Consider the following 20,404-nt stretch of genomic DNA (forward strand, 5'->3'; position numbering starts at 1 on the left):
CTGTCCACTCTGCTCCTGCTCTGAGCTGCTCTGAGAGCAACGATCAAGCTCTCGCTGGAGCTCATGCAGCAACCCAGGGAGAGGGAGCCCAGCATCGGTGTGCAGAGAGGCAAGGCCTGGGGCATGGAGCCCAGCTCTGCCACTGGTGTCAGGCCTCCCTGACCTGAGTCTGACTCTTAGAGAGACAGCAGGGGGGAAAGTCACAGTCGTCTAGTGCCGTGGAACAAAACACCGCATTCTCCGCATTGTAGGGCTTCCCGTGATCCTGCAGTTGGCAGGGCTCGGCTGGGAGGCTCTGCCTCCAGCTGGGAGCGCAGTTGGCGTTGACTGTTGTCTGGGGCACCTTGTGTCTCCCTCCAGCCTCACCTTCTCTGGGCCCTCTCTCCACACGCTCTCTCCAGCACGGTGGCTTCGACTTCTGTGCCCGGTCGTTGACTTCCGAGAGGGCCAGAGTCTTATCTCGACTATGAAGCTACGTTACCACTTGTTAGCTGAATTGCTTTGGGCAAGACTTCTCTGAGCCTCAGTTGCCTCACCTGTGAAGTGGGCACTGAATTCTAGAATATGTGCAAAGTGTGGTGCCAGTGCGGGATCAGCACTCAATAAATAAACATTTTTGGTGCTGTCAACCTAGAAGGATGGTCCGAGCCACAGGCCCCCTCTGAGTGTCAACCTCAGCTAATCTCTCTGACTTCAGGAGCGGGTGCAGAGTAGGAGGCCAAACCCCGAGCTAAGTATTAGGAGACTTGAGTTTCAATCCTGTCCACCACCAACTGGCTATGTGTCCTGCAACACCTCTCACACCCTCCACACTCCAAGGTCCAGAAGAAGCCCGTCTGGGCCGTGTTGCTGGGAGCCTGGTTTATTAGCAAAGAGCGCTCTGAGAAGTACTGAATTCTAGCCAGATGTGCTCTCCGGTTTCTGAGGGGACGTGCACAGGTCCAGGAGTCCCAAGGCCCCCCACAGCCCCGGCCCCGTGGTTCTATGGCCCTCCATACCCGTCAATACACATCCCCCCAGCTGGCGGAAAGAACGTAATGGCAAAAAGTGAGAAAACAATGAGAAATAACATTTTTTTTTCTGGTAGAAGAGAAACAGGACATCAACAGACCAAGGCAGAAGTGGTTCGAGAGCGATGGAGGGAGAGGGAGAGAGGGTGGAGGGTCTGGGAGGGGTGAGGGTCAGCCCCAGGCATTCTGGTAGAAGGTCCCCACAAGGAAAAGCAAAATAAAACAAAGTAAGTCATGCCTCTCATTTCTGCAGTGTTGTGTCCCTTACAAAATCCACCTGTGTGATCTCACTGGGTTCTTCCAATAGCCGCGTGCGGGAAGTCTGGTCACCCTCATTTTATCCACGAGGGAGCTGAGCCCCCATGCCAGGAGTGGCCTGCAATCCCCAAAGCTAAATCGTGGCAGAGCCAGGGCTGTCCTGTTCACCGCTGTTCCCGAGCTCAGGAGGTCTTTGCTGGGAGCAGGAGGCAGGGCTAGAAATACGGCTCAGCCACAGCCAGGTGGGGGCGGGGTGTGGTGGGGACACGGATACCTGAGAGTTCCCCCATCCCATGCTGGGACCCCCAGAGACACAGTGAAATCAGTCTGAAATGTAGCCTGGGCCGAGGGAGTGTTGAAAGCGTCCGGAAGCGATTCAAGGGTGTAGGTGGGGTGGAGAAGCACTGAGAGAGGGACAGAGACCGAGACCTGGAAGGAAACTGATGAAGGTCAGGATGGAGCCGGTGAGAGCAGAAAGCAGGGCAGCCAGGAGAGAAGAACAGAGAAGGGCAGGGTGGGCATGAGAGACAGAGAAGGAAGCGGGCACGGAGGGCGTCAGAGGCAAATCTGGCGGACTCCATCAGGACTAGTCTCTTCCCACATGAAAGCCCCTGGGGCAGCCTTAGTCCCTGCCCTCCACAGTCACTGGCCCCTGACCCCTACATTGCTGGAGCATCTGGTCCTCCTGTACCCTCCTCCTGGGGCTCCTTCCCGGAAACACTGAATGTGGTACATTCTGGAAATGCACCCCCCCCCTTCCCGCCCATGCAGCAAGTCCAGGCCCTTCCTGCAGAGTCTCCCATGCAGGCAGCCAGCCCAAAGCCCCCTATGCTCTGTTCGGCACATCTGCCCATGGCGACCAGCTCCGGATTCCGTCACCACTCCCTGCCCAGAAACTGCACCCCAATCCCTAGGCAAGTCAGTGCCTGGTGGGGAGCAAGTAGAAGTCCCGAGCAGCTTCCTGCTCTGGGTCCCTTTTCCTCACAATGACTTCCGCTGATCTTTTGTGTTCCCTTCATTCATGTCTCGGCTCAGCGCCCCTTCCTGTCTTGGTACCACGGCCACAGCGACCCCCCTTTTCTCCTAATCATCCTCTCTTACCAAAGTCAAGACCCTACCCGCACACCCTCAGGTGGCACAAACACTCACCCCCTTCATCCCACAGAAACCGAAATCTCAGAGGCTCCGCAGGCCTCTCTTGTTGGCGCTGTGGCTGCTGAGCTGGGCCTTCACGAGCTAGCTTATTTCCCTGCAGCGCAATTACAAGCAACTTCATTAAGAAAACCACACATTTGGCTGCGCTGGGGGCGTGCAGACAGCAGGAGCAAAAGCTGCTTTAGGAGGCTTGCGGGCCCCGGGCTGGGCCGCCCCCTTAGCGGGCCCGTCTGTGTCCATAGCCTCCAAAGTCTTCCCCAGACCCCGCTCAGAACCTTCTCCCTCTGCAGCCTCCACCCTGCCCCCTGCTTCCGATGCCTCGTCCTCTCTCACCTGCCCACTCCAGCTGAATCCTGTTTGGGATTGAGAGAGCAATGTGAGGCCATTTTCCCCAGCCAGGCCCTGCCCACACTGTGCGGTGACCCGCCAAGCTGGCCCGGTGCCCCCTGCAAACCCCTGGGCCCCCAGTCTGGGAGATGGAAGCTTTAGAATGGCTCTCAGGACCCGCTCTCGGATGCCCCCCAGGGCCTGCTCGACCACCAACGACAGAGTTCTCTGAATCGTGTTCCTTCTGTGAGGCCTGCGTGTGAACCAGAGAACATGGGAGCAGCCGGTTGGGTTGGAGGAAAGGCTAAATGAATTAGTGCATCTAAACCACTCAGCCCCCTCAACGAGTTTCAGCACGATGAAAGGTTCTCTACAAATGGCAGCTATTATAAAGATTACTATCTTAATACCACTTAATACTATCTTAATAGTTGATACTAGAGCTAGCATTCAGATTATTATTAAGATGCCTATCGTGATTGTTTATTTCTCGCCTATTGGGCAGTCTGGATGGGAGGGGAACGAAAATGATACAGGTTTGCAAGTCACTGCCTTCCGGCTGTTGTGTCCAAGTCCCCGTCGGTACCATCTCTCAGCGGCATGGTGAGCAGAGCGCAGAGCTTTCTGGTCGTCTTCCGTTATTCACAGTCCAGCCCAGGAAGGCTTGTCATTCCAGTCCAGCATCTTCTCAGAGCCCGGGCCTGGTCTTCTCGCTTCTGTCAGGCTTGTGGTTCCAGACCCCGAGTGGGACAGGGATGCCGGCTCCGGCCCTTGCATACTCTGCCCGCTCTAGCTCAAGGAGGGGGACGTGGTCTGATTCTGGGGCCCCTGCCATGGACGTGGACCCTCCTTGTGGTGTGACAGTTTCTCGGACGAGCTCTAGCCAGCTCTGGAGGCTGTCAGCATGGCCGGTCTGTGGACAGGGCTGTCTCAGAGAGCACTGTGTGGGGGCTCCTGTGGGCAACCTGAGCCCGGCTCCCCACACGGTACGGATTCCCAACCCAGGACACCTGACTCCACCCCATCTCAGCTCCCGCCACGGGGCACAGAGCCGCACAGCCTCACCCAGGCTGAGGACGCCTCCATCGCAGGGCCGGCTGGGGTGGAAGGTCAGGCCGCTTGCTGAGCCTGGCTCCCCTTTGCAGCACGCCCTTGGCCCCACAGAGCAGAAATCACATACTTAAGGCACCTAGTGGTGGCATGTCAGGCTCCTTATGAACACTGCCTTGCCCAAGGTGGCCTGCAGGGCTCCTTAGGGGCTTGGGGGACAGGCCAGTAAGTCTACTGCCCTGGCAGATGTCATTGGGAACTTACATGCTAGGCTTCCTGTAGGTGCCTCGACCTGTCTGAGCAATTCTTCTAGGAAGGAGCCGCAAAAATGCTGGGCCTAGGATATGACTATTGGCATCTTTCCCTTCCGCAGTCTTTACACCCCAGGAAGAAGGAGCGCTGGGGTGCCGTTGGGGGTGAGAGGCCTTTGAGGAAGTCCTGAGGCAGGAGCCTGGTTCGGCCTGTTGGCAGCTCTCTTTAGAGGATGGGGTCCTTAGCATGTCTAGCCTCTATTTTGGGCCCTCCTTGCCATGTCTAGAGATTCAGGAAAAATCCCACTCAACTTCCTGCTCATCATTATTATCGATTGAATAATGAAGACAAGATCAGATCATGATCTCGGGGTCCTAGCATCAAACGCCACGTCAACCTCCTTGCTCAGCAGGGAGCCTGCTTCTCCCTCTGCCTGCTGCCTCCCCTGCTCATTCTCTCTCTCTCTCTCTCTCTCTCTCTCTCACTCTCTCCCTGACAAATAAATAAATAAAATATTAAAAAAAAAAAAAAAAAGCCAAGATAGATGCGGTGAGGGTAAATTAGAAACAGCATGCTGGATACAGGCCGCCCCTCCTTTGTGGGCCTGACCCTAATAACAATAAACAGCTGAAGTCTGTCCCCAGAGTTAACATTGCCAGTGTGAGGGGGTGATCTGACCTGAATGGGGGGGGGGCGGGGAACAGGACCTCCCACTCCAGGCAGAGCTTGAACCGGCCAGAATGATTCTGGGAGGGGAGACCTGGAAGCTTACAGCTCCACTCCGCACACAGCAAAAAGCAAGCCCATGCCCACGATCCTTGCTGTTGCCCCGGAGCCCACTCCATTCTGGTTGTACCACCCACTCCTGAGTGTACCCCAGGAACTGGGCTGAGACTCAGAGGTCCTGGTTAGCCCTAGGTCCTTGCACTCGCCATATGACCTTGAGTAGGTCACTGGATCTCCCTGCGTGCCATCTTTGAAAGGGGAATGGGTCACAATACCCATGTTACCAGGGGGTGTTTGGAATTAGATGAGAGTCTAGGTGTGGACTTTATCCCTGTGGGGCACTGGGTCGATGCGAAGGGCCAACTTACCAGGGATCTGCCTCCTATTCCTCATACCCTGTCTTTTCCTTCTAAGGCCACAGCTGTCTCTCTCTCCCTAGACCTTCCGGTGGCCAGTGGGCAGCAGCATCGACAGCAATGAGATACTTGAGATTCAAATCTTCAACTACAGCAAAGTCTTCAGCAATAAGTAAGTGGGGGATGGGAGAGGTGGGGCCTGAAGGGGTTAGGGGCCTGCCCGGCTCCTTGGGCTACCCTGTCCCTTGGGCTTAAAAGGGGCGTTACAGCCACAGCCTAACCTGGATTGACTGTCGAAGACCCCCTCCTTGCTCTCTCCTGTCGCCCTCAGAGTCCCTCAGCCTTCCCAACCACTGTCAGCCAAGAACGCCCTACCCTCCCATTCACTCCTTCTGTCCCCAGCCCCATCTCAGCTTCCTGTCCCCTTCTTTAAGTCTCCCCCTTTACACTGTCCTGGGTGACAGTTACCCAGCAGAAGAGTTAACAGAATGGCAGGTCATGAACTCCAATAGATCATCAGTAGCCTTGAGGGCAAACTTGCCACATGCAGGGAGACTGAGAAGTCTGAGACATTTGGTGCAGTGGTTTGGGAATCAGGAAAGCCTGGTCTCAGATTCTGAGCTCAGTCAACTACTGTGTGACCCTGAGATGGTTACACAGAATCTCTCTGAGTTCAATGTACCAGCCTGTAGGAAGTAGAAGTATTTACCTCAAAGGAAGCTATGAAAATTAAATAGATACCCATTCATTCATTCATTTTTCCAAATGTTTGCTAAGTGCCTACCTTGTATCAGGCACTGAACTAGGCGCTGAGGATAGCAAGTGCCCACCCCCACGGGGCTTACATTCTTCAGTGAAGCACACCTACCGCATGATCTCTATCACTACTGAGGTTTCAGTTAAAACAGTTCCCATCCATCTCTCTGGGCAACAAGCAGAATTCAGGATGATTCGAACAGTCTGGAATGGTGGCTGGGTAGAATAAATGTAAAGTCTCATTTGGAGATTCAAAACCAATTGTTTTTATACCAGCTAGAGGGGGTCATGGCTGAACAGTCCAGAAAACCTGGGGATACTACTCAATGAGAGAGAAGTATTACTTGACAGTGGGAGGAGACTACAAAGAAAAGAAAAGCTGACCTAATCCTTGCTCATATTAATAGAAGTAGATCAATCAGAGCAGGAGAGGCAAGAGATGAGTTTCTATGGTCTTCATGCTGGTTGGAGAGAATACCAGTAGGCAGCTCCTTGGGTTGCCAGGAGAAGGGACTTTAAGGCTGATGAGAAGATGAGAGCCTCAAAGAGAAAATCACAGAGGACAGGTCCATCCATACATACATCTATCTTTTCATCCATCCATCCATCCATCCATCCATCCATCCGTTCATCCATCCACGCATCCTTCCTTCCATCCATCCATCCTCCATCAATCCTTCTATCCATCCATCCCTCTATCCATTCATCCTTCCATCCACCCTACTGTCCATCCTTCCTTCCATTCATCCCTACTTCCTTCCATCCATCCATCCTCCATCAATCCTTCTATCCATCCATCCCTCTATCCATTCATCCTTCCATCCACCCTACTGTCCATCCTTCCTTCCATTCATCCCTACTTCCATCCATCCATCCATCCTTCCATACATTCATCCTTCCATCCATCCATCCATCCATTCATCCATCCTTCCATCCATCCTTCTACCCATTCATCTTTCCATCCTTCTATCCATCAATTCATCCAACCATCCTTTTATCCATTCATCCTTCCATCCATCCATCCATTCATCCATCTGTTCATCCATCCACACATCCATCCTTCCATCCATCCATCCTCCATCAATCCTTCTATCCATCCATCCCTCTATCCATTCATCCTTCCATCCACCCTACTGTCCATCCTTCTTTCCATTCATCCCTACTTCCATCCATCCATCCATCCATTCATCCATCCTTCCATCCATCCTTCTACCCATTCATCTTTCCATCCATCCATCCATCCCACCATCCTTTTATCCATTCATCCTTCCATCCATCCTACTCTCCATCCTTCCTGCCATTCATCCTTACTTCTATTCACCCTTCCTTCCATCCATCCTTCTGTCCATCCATCCATCCACTCTTCCAATCACTCATCAAACATTCACTAAGCAAATATTCTGTACCAGACAGACACTGTGCTAGTCACTGAAGGTACAGAAATGAGAGATTAAGTCACCATGCTTGTCCCCTAAGAAGGTTTTCTGCCATTTGGAAGAGGGAAGAGAGATGTGTGCCCAGAGGCAGGACCAGGACCAGGCTGCATTGCTGGGAGACAGCAGACAGCTGAAAGGTAGCAAAAGCTCTCCAGCCAATGAGCTGTTGGGAAGTAGTAAGCTCCCTATCACTGGGAGAGGTTGAGCAGGGAGTGGACCACAATGTTGTGGAGATTTCTGAATGGGAATTTTTGGACCACACATGGTTCAATGATCCTGTGATTTTTATGAAGAACCCACAACATCTCAGCTGAACATGGGGTGTGGGCTTTTCAGGCCCGCTGGCAGGGCCACAAGGGAAGATGTTCAGGGCAGAGAGGCTGCCCCTTGGCCTCTTGGGGTATCACATTGTTCTGGTAGCTGCGATAGTATCCACAAGAGAGGTTAGTGAGACACCCCACCAGGTGCCCCCAAGATGAAGCAAAACCTTCTTCCCTAGGGTGAGAGATTAGGTGACCTCTAAGGATAGAAGAAACAAGAACAGAAGGGACACAGACCAAAGTGGGTGTGGAAAAGGAAGAACTGGAAGCCGAGACATCCAGGCACCCCAGCAGGGACCCACAAGCAGATGTCAGAGCTTTCAGGAATCTCAGAACATAGCCAGTGCAAACCTCGCTGCACAGATGGGGAAACTGAGTCTTCAGAGAGGCTACTGAGGCCCCCGGACAGTGGCAGGGCTGGGGCTAGGATGCCTGTCTTCCTTCTCCTGGACCTCCCAGAAAACCAGGACATGTGAGCATGGACACCACGGACATGAGTGAGATTAGTACGTTCTTTACAGTGAAAGGTGCTAGAGTCACCAAAATGCTGGAAACCCTTGGAAACATCAAAACGCTTACTATAAACAAATCAGAAGTATTTGTTAAATTGGGAAATTGAATACCATCCCAGTGAACACACTGAAACTTGAGGCTTCAATTAGTTGTTCTGAAATGCCAACAAGCGAGAGATAGAGCAGGGGAGTTCCTGGCCGAATTCTCTCCTTGCTCTCTCCCCACCCTCCTGCTCCACCCAAGAGTTGATGGGCCTCATCTCATTACCCCCATCTCAGAGAAAGAGACTCATTCTAGAAGCAGATGGCGGCTTGGGAACCGGCTCTTCCCCAGTGGTGGGAGGCGTTGCCAGGAGGAAGCCGAGTTGTGATCACCAGGAGACCCCAGATCTGTCCAGCCTGCCTTGAACACGGTCCTCCTTCAGAAACCTCCTGTCGGGTCCAGAGGATCTTATGTGTCTCCCTTTCCCTGTCCAGAATCACCGGTGGGGAACAGCCTGCCACAAGTGCCAGTCTCCTGGGACTGCTGAATAATTCAGCAGCCAGGAGAGCAATGGAGGCCTGGCCAAGCCTTGGGCACTTGACACGGGCTCCCAGGGGAAAGCGATGAATTATTGACGGGTCCTGGTGCCTGACTGCTGCTCTGTTGTGGTCAGTCTCTGGGCTCATCCATGCCTGAGGCCCCCTTCCTGCTGCCCTGTCCAGTGCATCTGGCCACTCTGGGGGCCAACCCAGCCTCCTGGGCAGCTGTGGACCACTTAGCGGGTGCCCTTTTTGTGATGGGTAACTTCAGTGGCCACATAAAGGAGGCCATCAGAGGACAGAAAGTCAGTTCCCAGCTCCTTCACCTAACTTGAGGAAACAGGCCCAGCAAGGGTCCTCGCCCACGATCACACAGCAAGGGCAGGGCAGGGCTTGTCTTTGACTCAGACCTCCTGACCCCCAGGCCAGTGTCCTTCCCAGAACACGAATGGCCTCACACCTCCACTTTCCAGAGAAAGGACCCTGCTGTCCAAGGTCTCATGAGCCCACCTTGCCCGGTCACCCTGGGGTGCTCGGCCTTCCAGGCAGCTTGTCTGTGCTGACCCCCCCACCCCCAGAGGAAAGGCAACAGGCAGAGCTCACTAAGTCTGCAGCCAGGCTGGACATATGGGGGCCAGGGCAGACAGGGAGCCCTCGCACAGGCTGGAGCTCGGGTTTCCTGCACCAGCTCCCTCCCCAAAGAATGTCTAGGAGGGGGTTTGGGGGCGACATTCTGTGGGAAACAGTATTAAGAAGCTTGTTTTGAAGCTGTGGGTAAACTGTTGGGCGTGAAAGCTGCCCCCCCAACCACCCCCTGGTTCTCAGGGTCCTAGCCCCACCCTCTGGGCCCCAGACAGACCCTGGCTCCATGAGGCTGTGCACCTGCCCCCAGAGCCTACCCTGCATGGAAGACCAGCACCATGTGGGCCCTCCAGACAGCGACCCCATGGTCACGGTCACGGAAGGAGGAGGGGCAGGCCTCTGAGTGTGACAACGTCAGAGGGCTTTCCCTTGACTGCTCTCACAGCTGCCCAGCGAGGCAGGGAGTATCACCTCCTCTGAGGAGACGGGAAGAAAAGCAAGGCTCAGAGAGGTTGGAGAGCTAGCCGAAGTCACACAGCTGCCCACAGGGCCAACCCACCTCTATCTGACTCCAGAGCCCAGCCACTTTCTGCTGTCCACACTGCTCTTGTTAAGGAGGGCACTTAGTCTGTGTGTGGACAAGTCTCAGACCAGGTCGTGCTGAGTGCGGAATCTCCCAGGAGGCGGACCACATAGGAAGTGTGGTGAAAGCCGCGAGAGCAGCTGTGGGGTGGTTAGATCCCCGTCACAGTGTCTAGCAGTGGGTGGAGAGCATGAGTCAGGGAGGATGCTGAAGGGCTCTTCCTTGGTGAAATGCTGACAAGCCCTCCTCTTGGCCCTCTAAGTCTAAGGTCTGAGACTGACCTCAGTGAGCACTTAATTGCGGGATGCTGTGGGGTGGGGAGGGTGTGCAGAGGAATGTCTCCATCCTGCCCCCTGGGGGTCTCTTGTCACATTGCAGCATCTCTGCGGATCCTCTGCTGTGCAAGGGGCCTGAGTGCCCACACTCAGCAGGGGCTCAGTGGGTCCTACTTGAACTAAAGGCCCCTTGGCAAAGGGCACTAGTGGACAGGGATTCTCAAAGGGCGCCCCCCAGCCGGCATTATCAGCACGACCTGGAAACATGTCAGAAATACCTCTTCTCGGGCCCGCACCCCGCCACATCAGACTCGGGGGCTGCGAGGGGGGCCAGTGGTGACGGGGAGGGGGCTCTTACCGGCTCCCAAGAGCAGATGGTGCCCATCTCTGTGGGTTCAGTGACCCCACACTGGAAGCTTGAAATTGGCCATGGCGGGAGTGTTGGCAGCATAGACATGGTCAGGAGCTCCGAGTCAGGACTGTCCTCTCCCAGCCCATTGTTAAAGAGTCCCAGTCATTTCTGTTTTCACAAGCCCTCCAGAAGATTCTGTGTATCCTGAAGTTCAAAAACCACTGATTTAAAACCCAAAGAGGTGAAGCTGCCAAAAGACCCACATTTTTTCACAACTACAGTCTGTTAGAATGTGTACACAGAACAGGGGTTGTGAGACCACCCCCCTCCTCGTGTCGTAAAGACGAAACGGGGACTGAGGGGCACCTGCTCCAGCTCCCCCGGCCCCTTGCCTGGACTTCTGTCTGGGCACAGCCCCCAGCCTGGGAGAGGACAGGACACCGTCAGGGTGGAGACCTCCGCTGGGCTGGGCCTGAGAAGCACCCAGAAACCTGGGCAGGCTTTCCAGGGGAGGAGTGGCAGAAAGAGTTTTGCCCTGAGGGAGGCAGGACGGCTGGTAGATAGGGCTCTGAGCTCCGGAGGCAAGTATTTCACGTTTGTCCACAAGGACTGCTCCTGCTACTTCCTCCCCTCACACGGATGAGAGGCTTTTTTTTTTTTTTAAATTTTTAAACAAAAAACACCCTCTGTGTTCCTCAGGAGAGAACAGACATCCGACCGGTCTGTTAAAGTCAGGATTCGCCCCTTGCCTCACATCGCCTAGATGTGCTGTTAGCTGCGTCCCTTCTCGCTTTCTCTGACTCACTTTCCTCCTCTGTAAATCAAGGGCAGCACCGGGGAACCCCAAGGCCCCTCCGGCTCTCACACCCTGTGGGGCCACCCCTCAGCGTCTGCAGCTTCAACCAGAAACGGTTGAACGTTTTAATCTCTCCTGTGGAATCACCGTGTGAGGATGTCGCTCAGTACCCTGTTCCCTCCCAGAGCGATAACCTTTTAAGCGTAGGGGGACGTGGGGTTCAAGTCAACTCAGTCAGCATGTATAAGGCACTGTTGTTCGTTAATTCAGCCCGCAGATACCGAGATCTCCCGTGTGATGGATAAATGTCAACTGGAGGCTGGAAGTAGGAAACATAGCTTCCCCCCTCCCCACCCCACCCCATCCCTCGGAGAGGTTCCCAGCAGAGTGACACCCTTGCATACCCACCAGACCGCTTCTGGAGTGCTGGGGATGTGCTAGGTGCTCTGAGGATCTCGGCCCTCTAAACAACCCGGAGAAGCGGGAATTGCTGGCTCCCCTTAGGAGAAGCCGGACTGAGAGAGTCTGGCTGTGAGGGAAGCAGGTAACGGGCTGGTGTCGAGCCAGGCTCCTGGTGCCAGCTTCCAACCGCAGGACTGTGCTGTTCGTAGCACTGTGAGGGCTCCCATCATGTGAGAATGTGGGGATCCTGCAACCAGATGGGTCCTTGCCCTCTGTGGGCCTGCGGAATGCAGGTGGTGAACACTGCGGACTCTTCAGCGGACCAGGGACCTGGTGGAGTCGGTGGTGGGTAGAGACCTCAGTCATGGTTAGCGGGGTTAGTGGGGACGGGGGGGCAGGCAGCAGAAGGTGTTTGTGTGTCCAGGCACCTGCGGTCCTTTCCCCACAACCTCCACGCTGGGCATCTGGGCAAGGGCTCAGCTGAACCCCAACTCCACATCCTCAAGGATCACAAGCCAGGGGGTACCCAGCCCCCATCTGAGGACATCTCCCAAGGGGGTTCACTGCCCAAGAGCTCTCCCAGGGAAATGGGTCTCACGTACAACCACTCACACTCATCAGGGGCCACGTACCCTCCCAGACATGCTGCCCTGTCCAGGACCAGCCTTGGCCCTGGGTCCACCTTCTCCAAACTTAGCCTGGAGCCTGAGCACGCCCTCCGTCCCTGCAGCCCCCTCCCTAGCCGGCCATAGCCCTGGGGGATGGCCGTTCCTCCCTCTGGCCTCTTCGTGTGGAACTGCCATGTCTCCCCTGCCGTCCCCAGGCTCATCGGGACCTTCCGCATGGTGCTGCAGAAGGTGGTGGAGGAGAACCACGTGGAGGTGACCGACACACTGATGGACGACAAGAACGCTGTCATCAAGGTGAGTCTGCCCCGGCGGGTTCCCGGACTCACCCTGTATGGGGGTCCCTGGGAGCCTGCTTCACCTGCCTCCTCCCTCTCTTCAGGTGGTCGGGGGGAGGCTCCTAAGGGGTGGAGACGTGAGGCAGGAGGAGGAGACTCAGGTCAGATTGCCAGAGCCTCTCCATCTGGGGCACAGTAGGGTCTGCGGTCCCAATGCGGGAACAGCATCTGAAGGCCAGGCTGAGCCCTGCTGGCCACTCCAGGGTACGGTCTTCATTCTGCACGCCTGCCCTCGAGCCTCTCTAAGACAAGCCACTCCATGAGGGTAGGAACCTTGTTTCCTACTCCCGTTGTCCTGTCGCATCCCAGCACTTCCAACGTGAGCACACGCGGACTGATGATGCCTGGTCTGCAGGCACTCGGCACCTGTCCTAACAAAGCAAGGAGATGAGTCAGCCTACAGGCTCTGACCCGAGCTCTGCTCTGATGCGTTTGTCGCCTTCGGCTTATTCGTGTCCACTCACGGGCAAGTTAGGCTGTGCTGAGGAGCACAGCCCCCGAGGATGAGCCCCTTAGGCCACCAGCTGTGTGACCTCCCATCTGCAAAGCAAGCAACCTAGCTGCTTCACAGGGCTTGTTCTGAGGATTAAATGGGAACACACAGATAGTACTTAGAAAAGTTAGGCACCTAATAAGGGCTCCATAAATACATAAAATCATATTAGTAACTGCTATTTCCTGACCTCAGTGTACCTGCGTGTAAAGTGGGGTTATATCATGGTTCCCTCACCTGCGTCCCACATAATGGATGGCCCTATGTGGTAGCCAGCAGGAGAGCCTCACAAGGCAAGGCTGCAGCCATGGGGAGTCAGAATGGAAGGGATCCCCTGTGAGGAGTGCCCAGAGTGGAGCAAAAACTCCCACAGTGCCCTGGTGTCTCGAGATGCTTCTTAGAGAGCACAGGAGGACATTCGGGACTTCACAGCTTGGCCCCAGCCAGGCCACTCTCTCCACAGGCAGGCGTGGGCAGGGGGACTTCTCGGAAGCCAGGAGAGCTCAGCCACCCCAGCCAGGGGAGAGGGGATGCAGAGCAAGGTCTAGACACCAGTGGGAGGCAGTGAGATGAGAGAGGAAGGAGGCAAGAATGAGTAGGCAGCACTATCCATGCTCCGTATTTTTAGAATCAGGCTGAAGACTTACAGAAGATCTAGCCCATCTACCAGCCCTCTCGGCTACCCATTTTGTGGATGGGAACCCTGACATCCTGGATGGGAACTGAATTCAGTCGAGGTCAGACAGCTTGGTCCGCAGCAGAGCCCACACTGGGATCCGGAACTTCCAATCCCAGGCCACTGTTTTCCCGCCATACCATCCCTGGTCCCATCAACAGGGCCACACTGGCTCAGTGTGAAGCACAGGAGGCTTGGGGGTCAGCCCGGCTGGACTCAGATCCCAGCACTAGCACATTCTAGCTGTGTACTTTGAGCAAGTAATCTACCTTCTCTGATACGTCAGGAAGGGTAAGTCGAAGTGTTAAGAAGATCAAAAAGGGGAAAAAAAAAAAAAAAAAAAAGAAGATCAAATGGGTTTGTAGTAAAGCATTTTAACATGACACCTAGCACAGTGAAGGTTCAGAAAATTCGTATAACTTTCCCTTCCCTGGAGGACTGAAGGCTTGGGCATTCCAAAGCCCACGTGCTGAGCGAAGGCTGCCTGTGTGGGTGGCAAGGGCAAGTCAAGCCCCAACCCGTGAGGACAAGCAAGCACTCTGGGAGACAGCCTGACATCCATGCAGGCCGGGGAAGGGACTAGAATGAGTCTTCCCCATGCACCGGGGAGACACTAGAGCTGAAAGGAGGTAAGTGGCCCCAGGACCCAGAGCAAGAAGCGCAACCAGGACTCTCCAGTGCCCAGCCTGGGCCCGGGCTTGGGGCTCCACTTCCCCCCAGAGAAAAGTCCGGTCTGACCCCATAAGTTCCACCTCCAGAGTAGGAGGGTAGGTGTCAGAAGAGCAGGGAGAAGTGCCAGCCCCAGGCCCCTGGAGGCGCCCAGGCCTCTGCTCCGGAAGGCTCAGCTCATAGCCCATCTCCAGCCCCAGGAGTGAGGGGAGGTCAGCCTCGCTCTGAGGACAAGGGGGTGATTTTCTTGATTATGTCTGTGGTGGACTTAGAGAGCCCACTGCCATCTAGACTCGACGCTCCAGGGTGGGCTGCCCACCCCGGGCACCGGGGAAGAGCAGAGTCCAGTCGGACAGGACGGGGAGCCTGAATCAATTAAGCTGACGGAGCCTGTACCTCTCAATCTTTCTGAGCCTCGGTTTCCTTATCTGCCAAATGAAGGTGTCGGGGGGACAACCCCCAGCTTGTCTTCCTCCCGCCGGTGAAGGAAGTGAAAGGGCTTTGTAACCATCGCGACCAGGCCGCACGTGTCCGTGACTGGCTGTCGCCTTCCCCTGCTCACCACCCAACCCCTCCCTCCAGACCAGCCTGTGCGTGGAGGTCCGGTATCAGGCCACAGACGGCACAGTGGGCTCCTGGGATGACGGCGACTTCCTGGGGGACGAGTCTCTTCAGGAAGAAGGAAAGGACAGCCAGGAGACCGATGGGCTGCTCCCCAGCTCCTGTCCCAGCTCCCGGACACCAGGCGAGAAGAGTTTTCGGAGGTAAGAGGCTGGGCCCTCGGGCGACCCCTCCACCCCCAAAAGACACAGGGAGGATGCCTGGGGCTTGGTCCCCCTCAAAGGCCCCTCTCAGGCTGACTAGGCTCGGAGTCCAAGGCTGAGCTGCTGGAGAGACATAGGAGAGGCAGGGCCCCGCACACCTGTCCCCCAACCCCAGGGCTCACCTGGGGATCAGGCTGAGGGCCCAGACCTCCTACTACCCTGAGGAAGTTCTGGGAGGGTGAGCTCTAACTTGAGGAGAAGAGGCTAGACCCCTGCCTCCTGAGAGAATGGGTGAGGCAGAAAGGAGGCGGCCCTAACCTCTCTGGTCCAAGACCCAGAAGGGCCAGACCAGCCCCTGGCCCCATGGAGGCCCAAGACAGGGAGGCCTTTTCCTGCCACGGTGAAGCCAAAGGTCCTGGTCAGGACATAGCCTCTCTTCTGTTGAGAAAAAGGCATCCGGACATCCTGGCCCCCTTAGGGCCTAGGACTTACACCACAGATGTCCCCCCACACACAGAGGTCAGGATGCTGGGTCCAGACCTGCTCATGCCGAAAGCAGGGTTTTTCCAAAAAAAGGAAATACTATGATATTACTCTTAGAACTCAGAGAGACAGACTCTAAGTTAGTAGGATGTTAGCTCTAGATTCCTAGTTCACTGGGACTAACGTGTAAAATGCAGGTAAGTCAGTGGTGCATCGAACGTCTTGGGGGAGGGATGTCCTCCCAGTGACCGCCTCCCTCTAATCTCCGGCCTTCCCTTTCCAAAAAGTGTATTCAGTCCCTGCTCTGAAAAGACACAGATTCTAAATCAGTGCAATTGAGTTGAGAATGGATATATTTTTATGAGATAAATAGGCTTTTCTTCTTTGTACTTGAACCGCTCCCCTACACACACACACACACACACACACACACACACACACACACTATAAAGCTTAGGACCCTGGGAGCCAGGTGCTGGGTAATACTAACAAGCTCAAAGGAACCATGCCTGTGGCAAATACAGCTGACCTTTGACTCTAGGCCAGCTGGGAGCCTGTCCTCTTTCCACTGTGGCCAGCCTAGGGGAAAGGGCGGACTGTTTGGTCTCAGGAGACCCAGGTCTGAGTCCTGGCTCTGCCTCTTACCAGTCTTCTGACCCTTGGCCAGTCACCTACCCTCTTCACTGTCTCTCCTAACCTGTAAAATGGGGCCCGGGGCAATAAGAACCAGCCCCCCACACTGTTGTTAGAAGAGCCAGCAGCACAGTGGGGTGGTGAGAGTTGTCCCAGGTCAGGGCTACTGACAAACAGGTTCTTGGCAGCTCAACAGTGCAAAGGGTCAGGGATTGGGCTAAAAATGGTGACAGGAGGAACGGGGACCCAGTGGGGAACCAGGGGACATGCACAAAGAGCACCATCTTGTCCCAGCCCTCTGTCCCCACATAAGAAAGCGCTTGGCTTGGCTGGGGCTCAAAGGAAGGACACAAGATTGAAGCCACACAAGGGCCACCAAGTGCAGAGAAGGAGCACTTCCGTGAATCAGGGAAGCTAAGTTCTGTTAAGTCCCCTCGTGGCTGCCACTAACTAGCAAAGTGACTTTGAACAAGTCACCTACCCTCTGGGCCAGTTGCAGGAATGAGTTGAACATCCCGGCTCCTCTCTAACCGTGACATCCTGAGGGACCAAGGGACACTCTGGATCTCGTAGGTAGCACCCACATGAAACAGGCCTCTGGGAGCTCTTGACCGCTGAGGGCGGCCCTCTCCGGCTCCTGTAGCTCGGGGCAGCTGAGCTAGTTCCTCTCTCAGTCCGAGGAGAGCAGGCCAGGAGGCTGATGGAAGGGGCAGGAGTGGAAACAGCAGAGCAAAATGCCGAGCTTTGGTCCCCAGACCTGCAGAAGACTCCTCCCACCCTCGTTCTGCCAAGGCCACCCTTTCCCATGCCACCCTGACCTTCCTGTGGCCGAGTGCAGGGTAGCAGCCGGAAGCCAGAGCCGGAGGAAGGGTTTTATCCGGGACTGGGAACTGGGAGAGGGCGACAACCACGGTTAGAGCCCTTAGTCTTCCAGATGCCACCACCCCTGGTCGGAGGGGCTGTGTGAGCACGTTGGGGACCGTGCCCTTGCGAGGCCTCGCCATGTAGTCGACAATCTGGGTGTGAAGAGAGGTGAGAACATTCGGGAGGACCCTGGGTTGGTGAGTCGAAGCTGGGGCTGCTTTCGAAGTTTAAGATTATCCTACAGCTTTATTCTGGCTGCCTCCATGGGGTCTGTGAGCTCTGGGTCAAGGAGCGTGGGTCCCGACAAGAACCTGAGCTTTGGCCTCGAGGCCCTAAGTGTTATGTCTCATCCTCATCACCTAGAGGCCAACCAGCCAGGCCTGTCAGCTCTGGAGTGTGGAAGGAAACCACTGTCTTCTGGACCAGAGAGCCCTCCAGACAGGCTTTGGCCAACAAAGGGACAGGGGGAGGAATGTGTGTGCCTAACCTCTGAGCCCGAGGGAAGTCTTCCTTGCCCACATCGGCCCCTTGCCTCCATCCACTCCTGAAAAGGCCACCTCTTTGCAGATAAAGATGCCGAGTCTCTCAGCCTTTCTTGTCTCTCCTCTGGGCCCGTCCCCAGCAGCTGGGAAACCTCATTGCTGTCAAACAGCAGGGTCTCACCTGGTCCCCTGGACCCATGGGGGTCTGGTGTGAGAATCCACTCTTCCCTGTCTGACTTGGCTCAGCAGGGTGCTTGCTGGGGTGGGGGTTGGATCTTGTGGAGTGAAGGGTCAGGAAACAGCCTCTGCCCCAGACTGGCAGGGACTCTTCCAGGGATGACAGAGGAGGTTGATGTGGGGAGGCCCTGGGGAGCCCACACCTCTCCTTCTAGGCCTGGCCCCCCTGGCTGGACCCCGGCCATCTGCCCTTCCCACCCCAGGAAAGACCTCTCTAGAGGCTCCCCTTACGCAAGGGCACTCACTCTCAAGGCCTTAAGTCTCTTCCTGGAAATTTCTCTCACTTGACCTCAGGGAATGCATGCTGGCTCCCCTGCCCATGCATGCCCCCCAATCCCTAACCCCTAACCCTACAGAAGCAGCCTGTTAACCCTTTCCTGCCACCATTCCATGGATCCCAGGCCCTGGTCTGTCTCATGTCCTCTGAGCCACTCTCTCTACTTCTCTAGTCTCCACCCCAAACTAAGAGCCTCTGATTTTGGCCGGCTCTCTGTAAAAAACACCCTGAGAGTTTTCCAGAAGGCCACTTGGTGCCATGGTGAGCACGGCACTCAGATCCCAGCTCTGCTCTTTGGAGCCACACTTTCCCACCTGTAAGAGGCGCATCCCGAACGCCCCCCAGGAGTGTTCCGATCACGTGAGATGCTATACATGGGTGGGCCTCCGTGGCCCCAGGGGGGTGGTCGGCACCCAGCTGGCATCTGATTCCTTCCTCCTTCCTTTCCAGAGTCTCCGTGTCACCCATCCCCGCTTCCAGCCTGAGCACGATCTGACTTTGTGCCCAGGCCCTATTATTAAGCTCCCCCTCGGCTCTGGCCACCCCACCCTTTACCAAGGGCTCAGCCAACCATGCTGCTGACAACGGGAGCCTCATAGCAGCCCAGACCCAGGGCGGGGTCTCACTTGCTCGCAGGGGTCCCCTCATCTCCCACAGATGTCGGTGCTGCCTAAAAGGAATGGCCCTTTGGTCTCAGGAGCACAAAGTCGGGGTTCTGGGCCTTGCATGTCAGGAGGCACCTGCCCCAGTCTCTGGAGGGAGAGGAGACCTTAGCTCCAAACACGTATGCACACTCACAATGCCCGGGTGTTTGCACACTCACGTGCGTATGTGCTCTCTCGGTGTGATGCCGGGTGCCGTGCTCACGCCTGGCTCTGTGCTCTGCTGCTATGGTGGCTCTAGGAGCCACAGCCCAGAAGGACAGAAAGGAGCCCCAGCCTTCACCTTGTAGCTTCTCTTGGGGCTTTCCTGCGGAGTCCTCTGCTCTGTGGCTCCGTCTCCTGCTCTTCTGCCCCTGCCTGGCCCTCCCGCCCTCCACGGCCCCACCTCCTTCCACCCAGCGCCTCTGCCTGAGAAGGTTCCTGTCGGGCTCCTCTCTGCTCCGTCTCATCTTGGGAGAGGAAGGGGGGACCAGTTTTCTTGTTCTCCCTATGGATCATTCTTCTCCTCCAGCAGAGGTCTGTGGAAGCTCAGTAGCCCCCCACTCCTGTACCCGGGGCCAGAGGGCAGCAGGGTATCCCCACACTGTGTATCCCGGGGTGTGCGTGGGGCCGGCACAGCCAGCCTCGCCCCCAGAGCATGAACTCCTCCCTGCCTCCCTTCCCCAGGCTGAGCTCCAGAGACGCAGGAGCAGCGCAGAGGAGCCAGGGTCAGGGCCATGCTGGGATACAGGGTGAAGCAGTGCTCAGGACACTCTTCCCCAACCCAACCACTTCACCTGGGGTCGGGTTCCCCTCCATCCCCAGACCAGGCCTGAGTGTTCTAGGAAGGCCTGGCGCCGTGAAGCACTTGGGTCCCAGCGAACCCTAGAGTTCCCCAGCGGGCTGCCATGTTGGATCTCCCGCTCCATGGCCGTTCTCACTGGCACACGTAGAGCAGTAGGAGTGGGGGTGTGAGGACGAAGGGGGCGTGAGACCAAGGCCCAGAGAGAGGGGAGGCTGGCTGAGGAACAGGACACACCGGCCAGGGCGGGACACTGAAAACACCTCCTGGTGGCCTCCAGGAGGAAAGTCAGAGTGGTCCAGGGCTTCACCTCGTGCAACAAAGACAGGGGCCACGTCCCACCCCTATCACTCGTGGCTGAGTGACTGAGGCAGGCTGAGCACAGGCTGGAGCTTTGTTATTAATGTTAGTTGTGGTCCTAATCGGACCTAATCAGGGCTGTGGTATGGTTTCTTCACAGAGACTGTCCTTTTCCCTTCGCCGTGTCCACACTCGAGACTGTGGGCCCGTGTCCAGCCCCTGGGTAGACCCAGAGGCCTGGAGCGTGTGAGGAGAGGGCGTGGTGGGCCTGGGCCGGGCGGGGTGTGCTGGGCCCCGGGCACAGGTCCACGCTGGGCCTTGTGGCCTGCTCTGTGCCTGAGCGGTTCCCCCCACTGGGCCAGCCTGACCCGTCTCTGAGATTTCAGAGCAAAACCCAAAGGGAGAGAGAAAAGGCATCACGTTTTTTGGTTCAGGTACATCAGTTCCCC

General features: G+C 56.1%; 1 protein-coding gene across 2 annotated transcripts in view; it reads left to right on the plus strand.

Moving 5' to 3' along the window:
* OTOF (otoferlin) overlaps positions 1-20,404 on the plus strand; it is a 92,227-nt gene that overhangs the window by 25,214 nt on the left and 46,609 nt on the right. For both annotated transcript variants that reach the window (XM_032353088.1, XM_032353089.1), the window contains exons 3-5: positions 5,218-5,306; positions 12,494-12,593; positions 15,055-15,236. In XM_032353088.1, coding sequence (XP_032208979.1) covers positions 5,218-5,306; positions 12,494-12,593; positions 15,055-15,236 — 371 coding nt within the window. The remainder of the gene's footprint in view (positions 1-5,217; positions 5,307-12,493; positions 12,594-15,054; positions 15,237-20,404) is intronic.

This window comes from Mustela erminea, chromosome 7, assembly GCF_009829155.1.
Source record: "Mustela erminea isolate mMusErm1 chromosome 7, mMusErm1.Pri, whole genome shotgun sequence".
NCBI classification, from domain to species: Eukaryota; Metazoa; Chordata; class Mammalia; order Carnivora; family Mustelidae; genus Mustela; species Mustela erminea.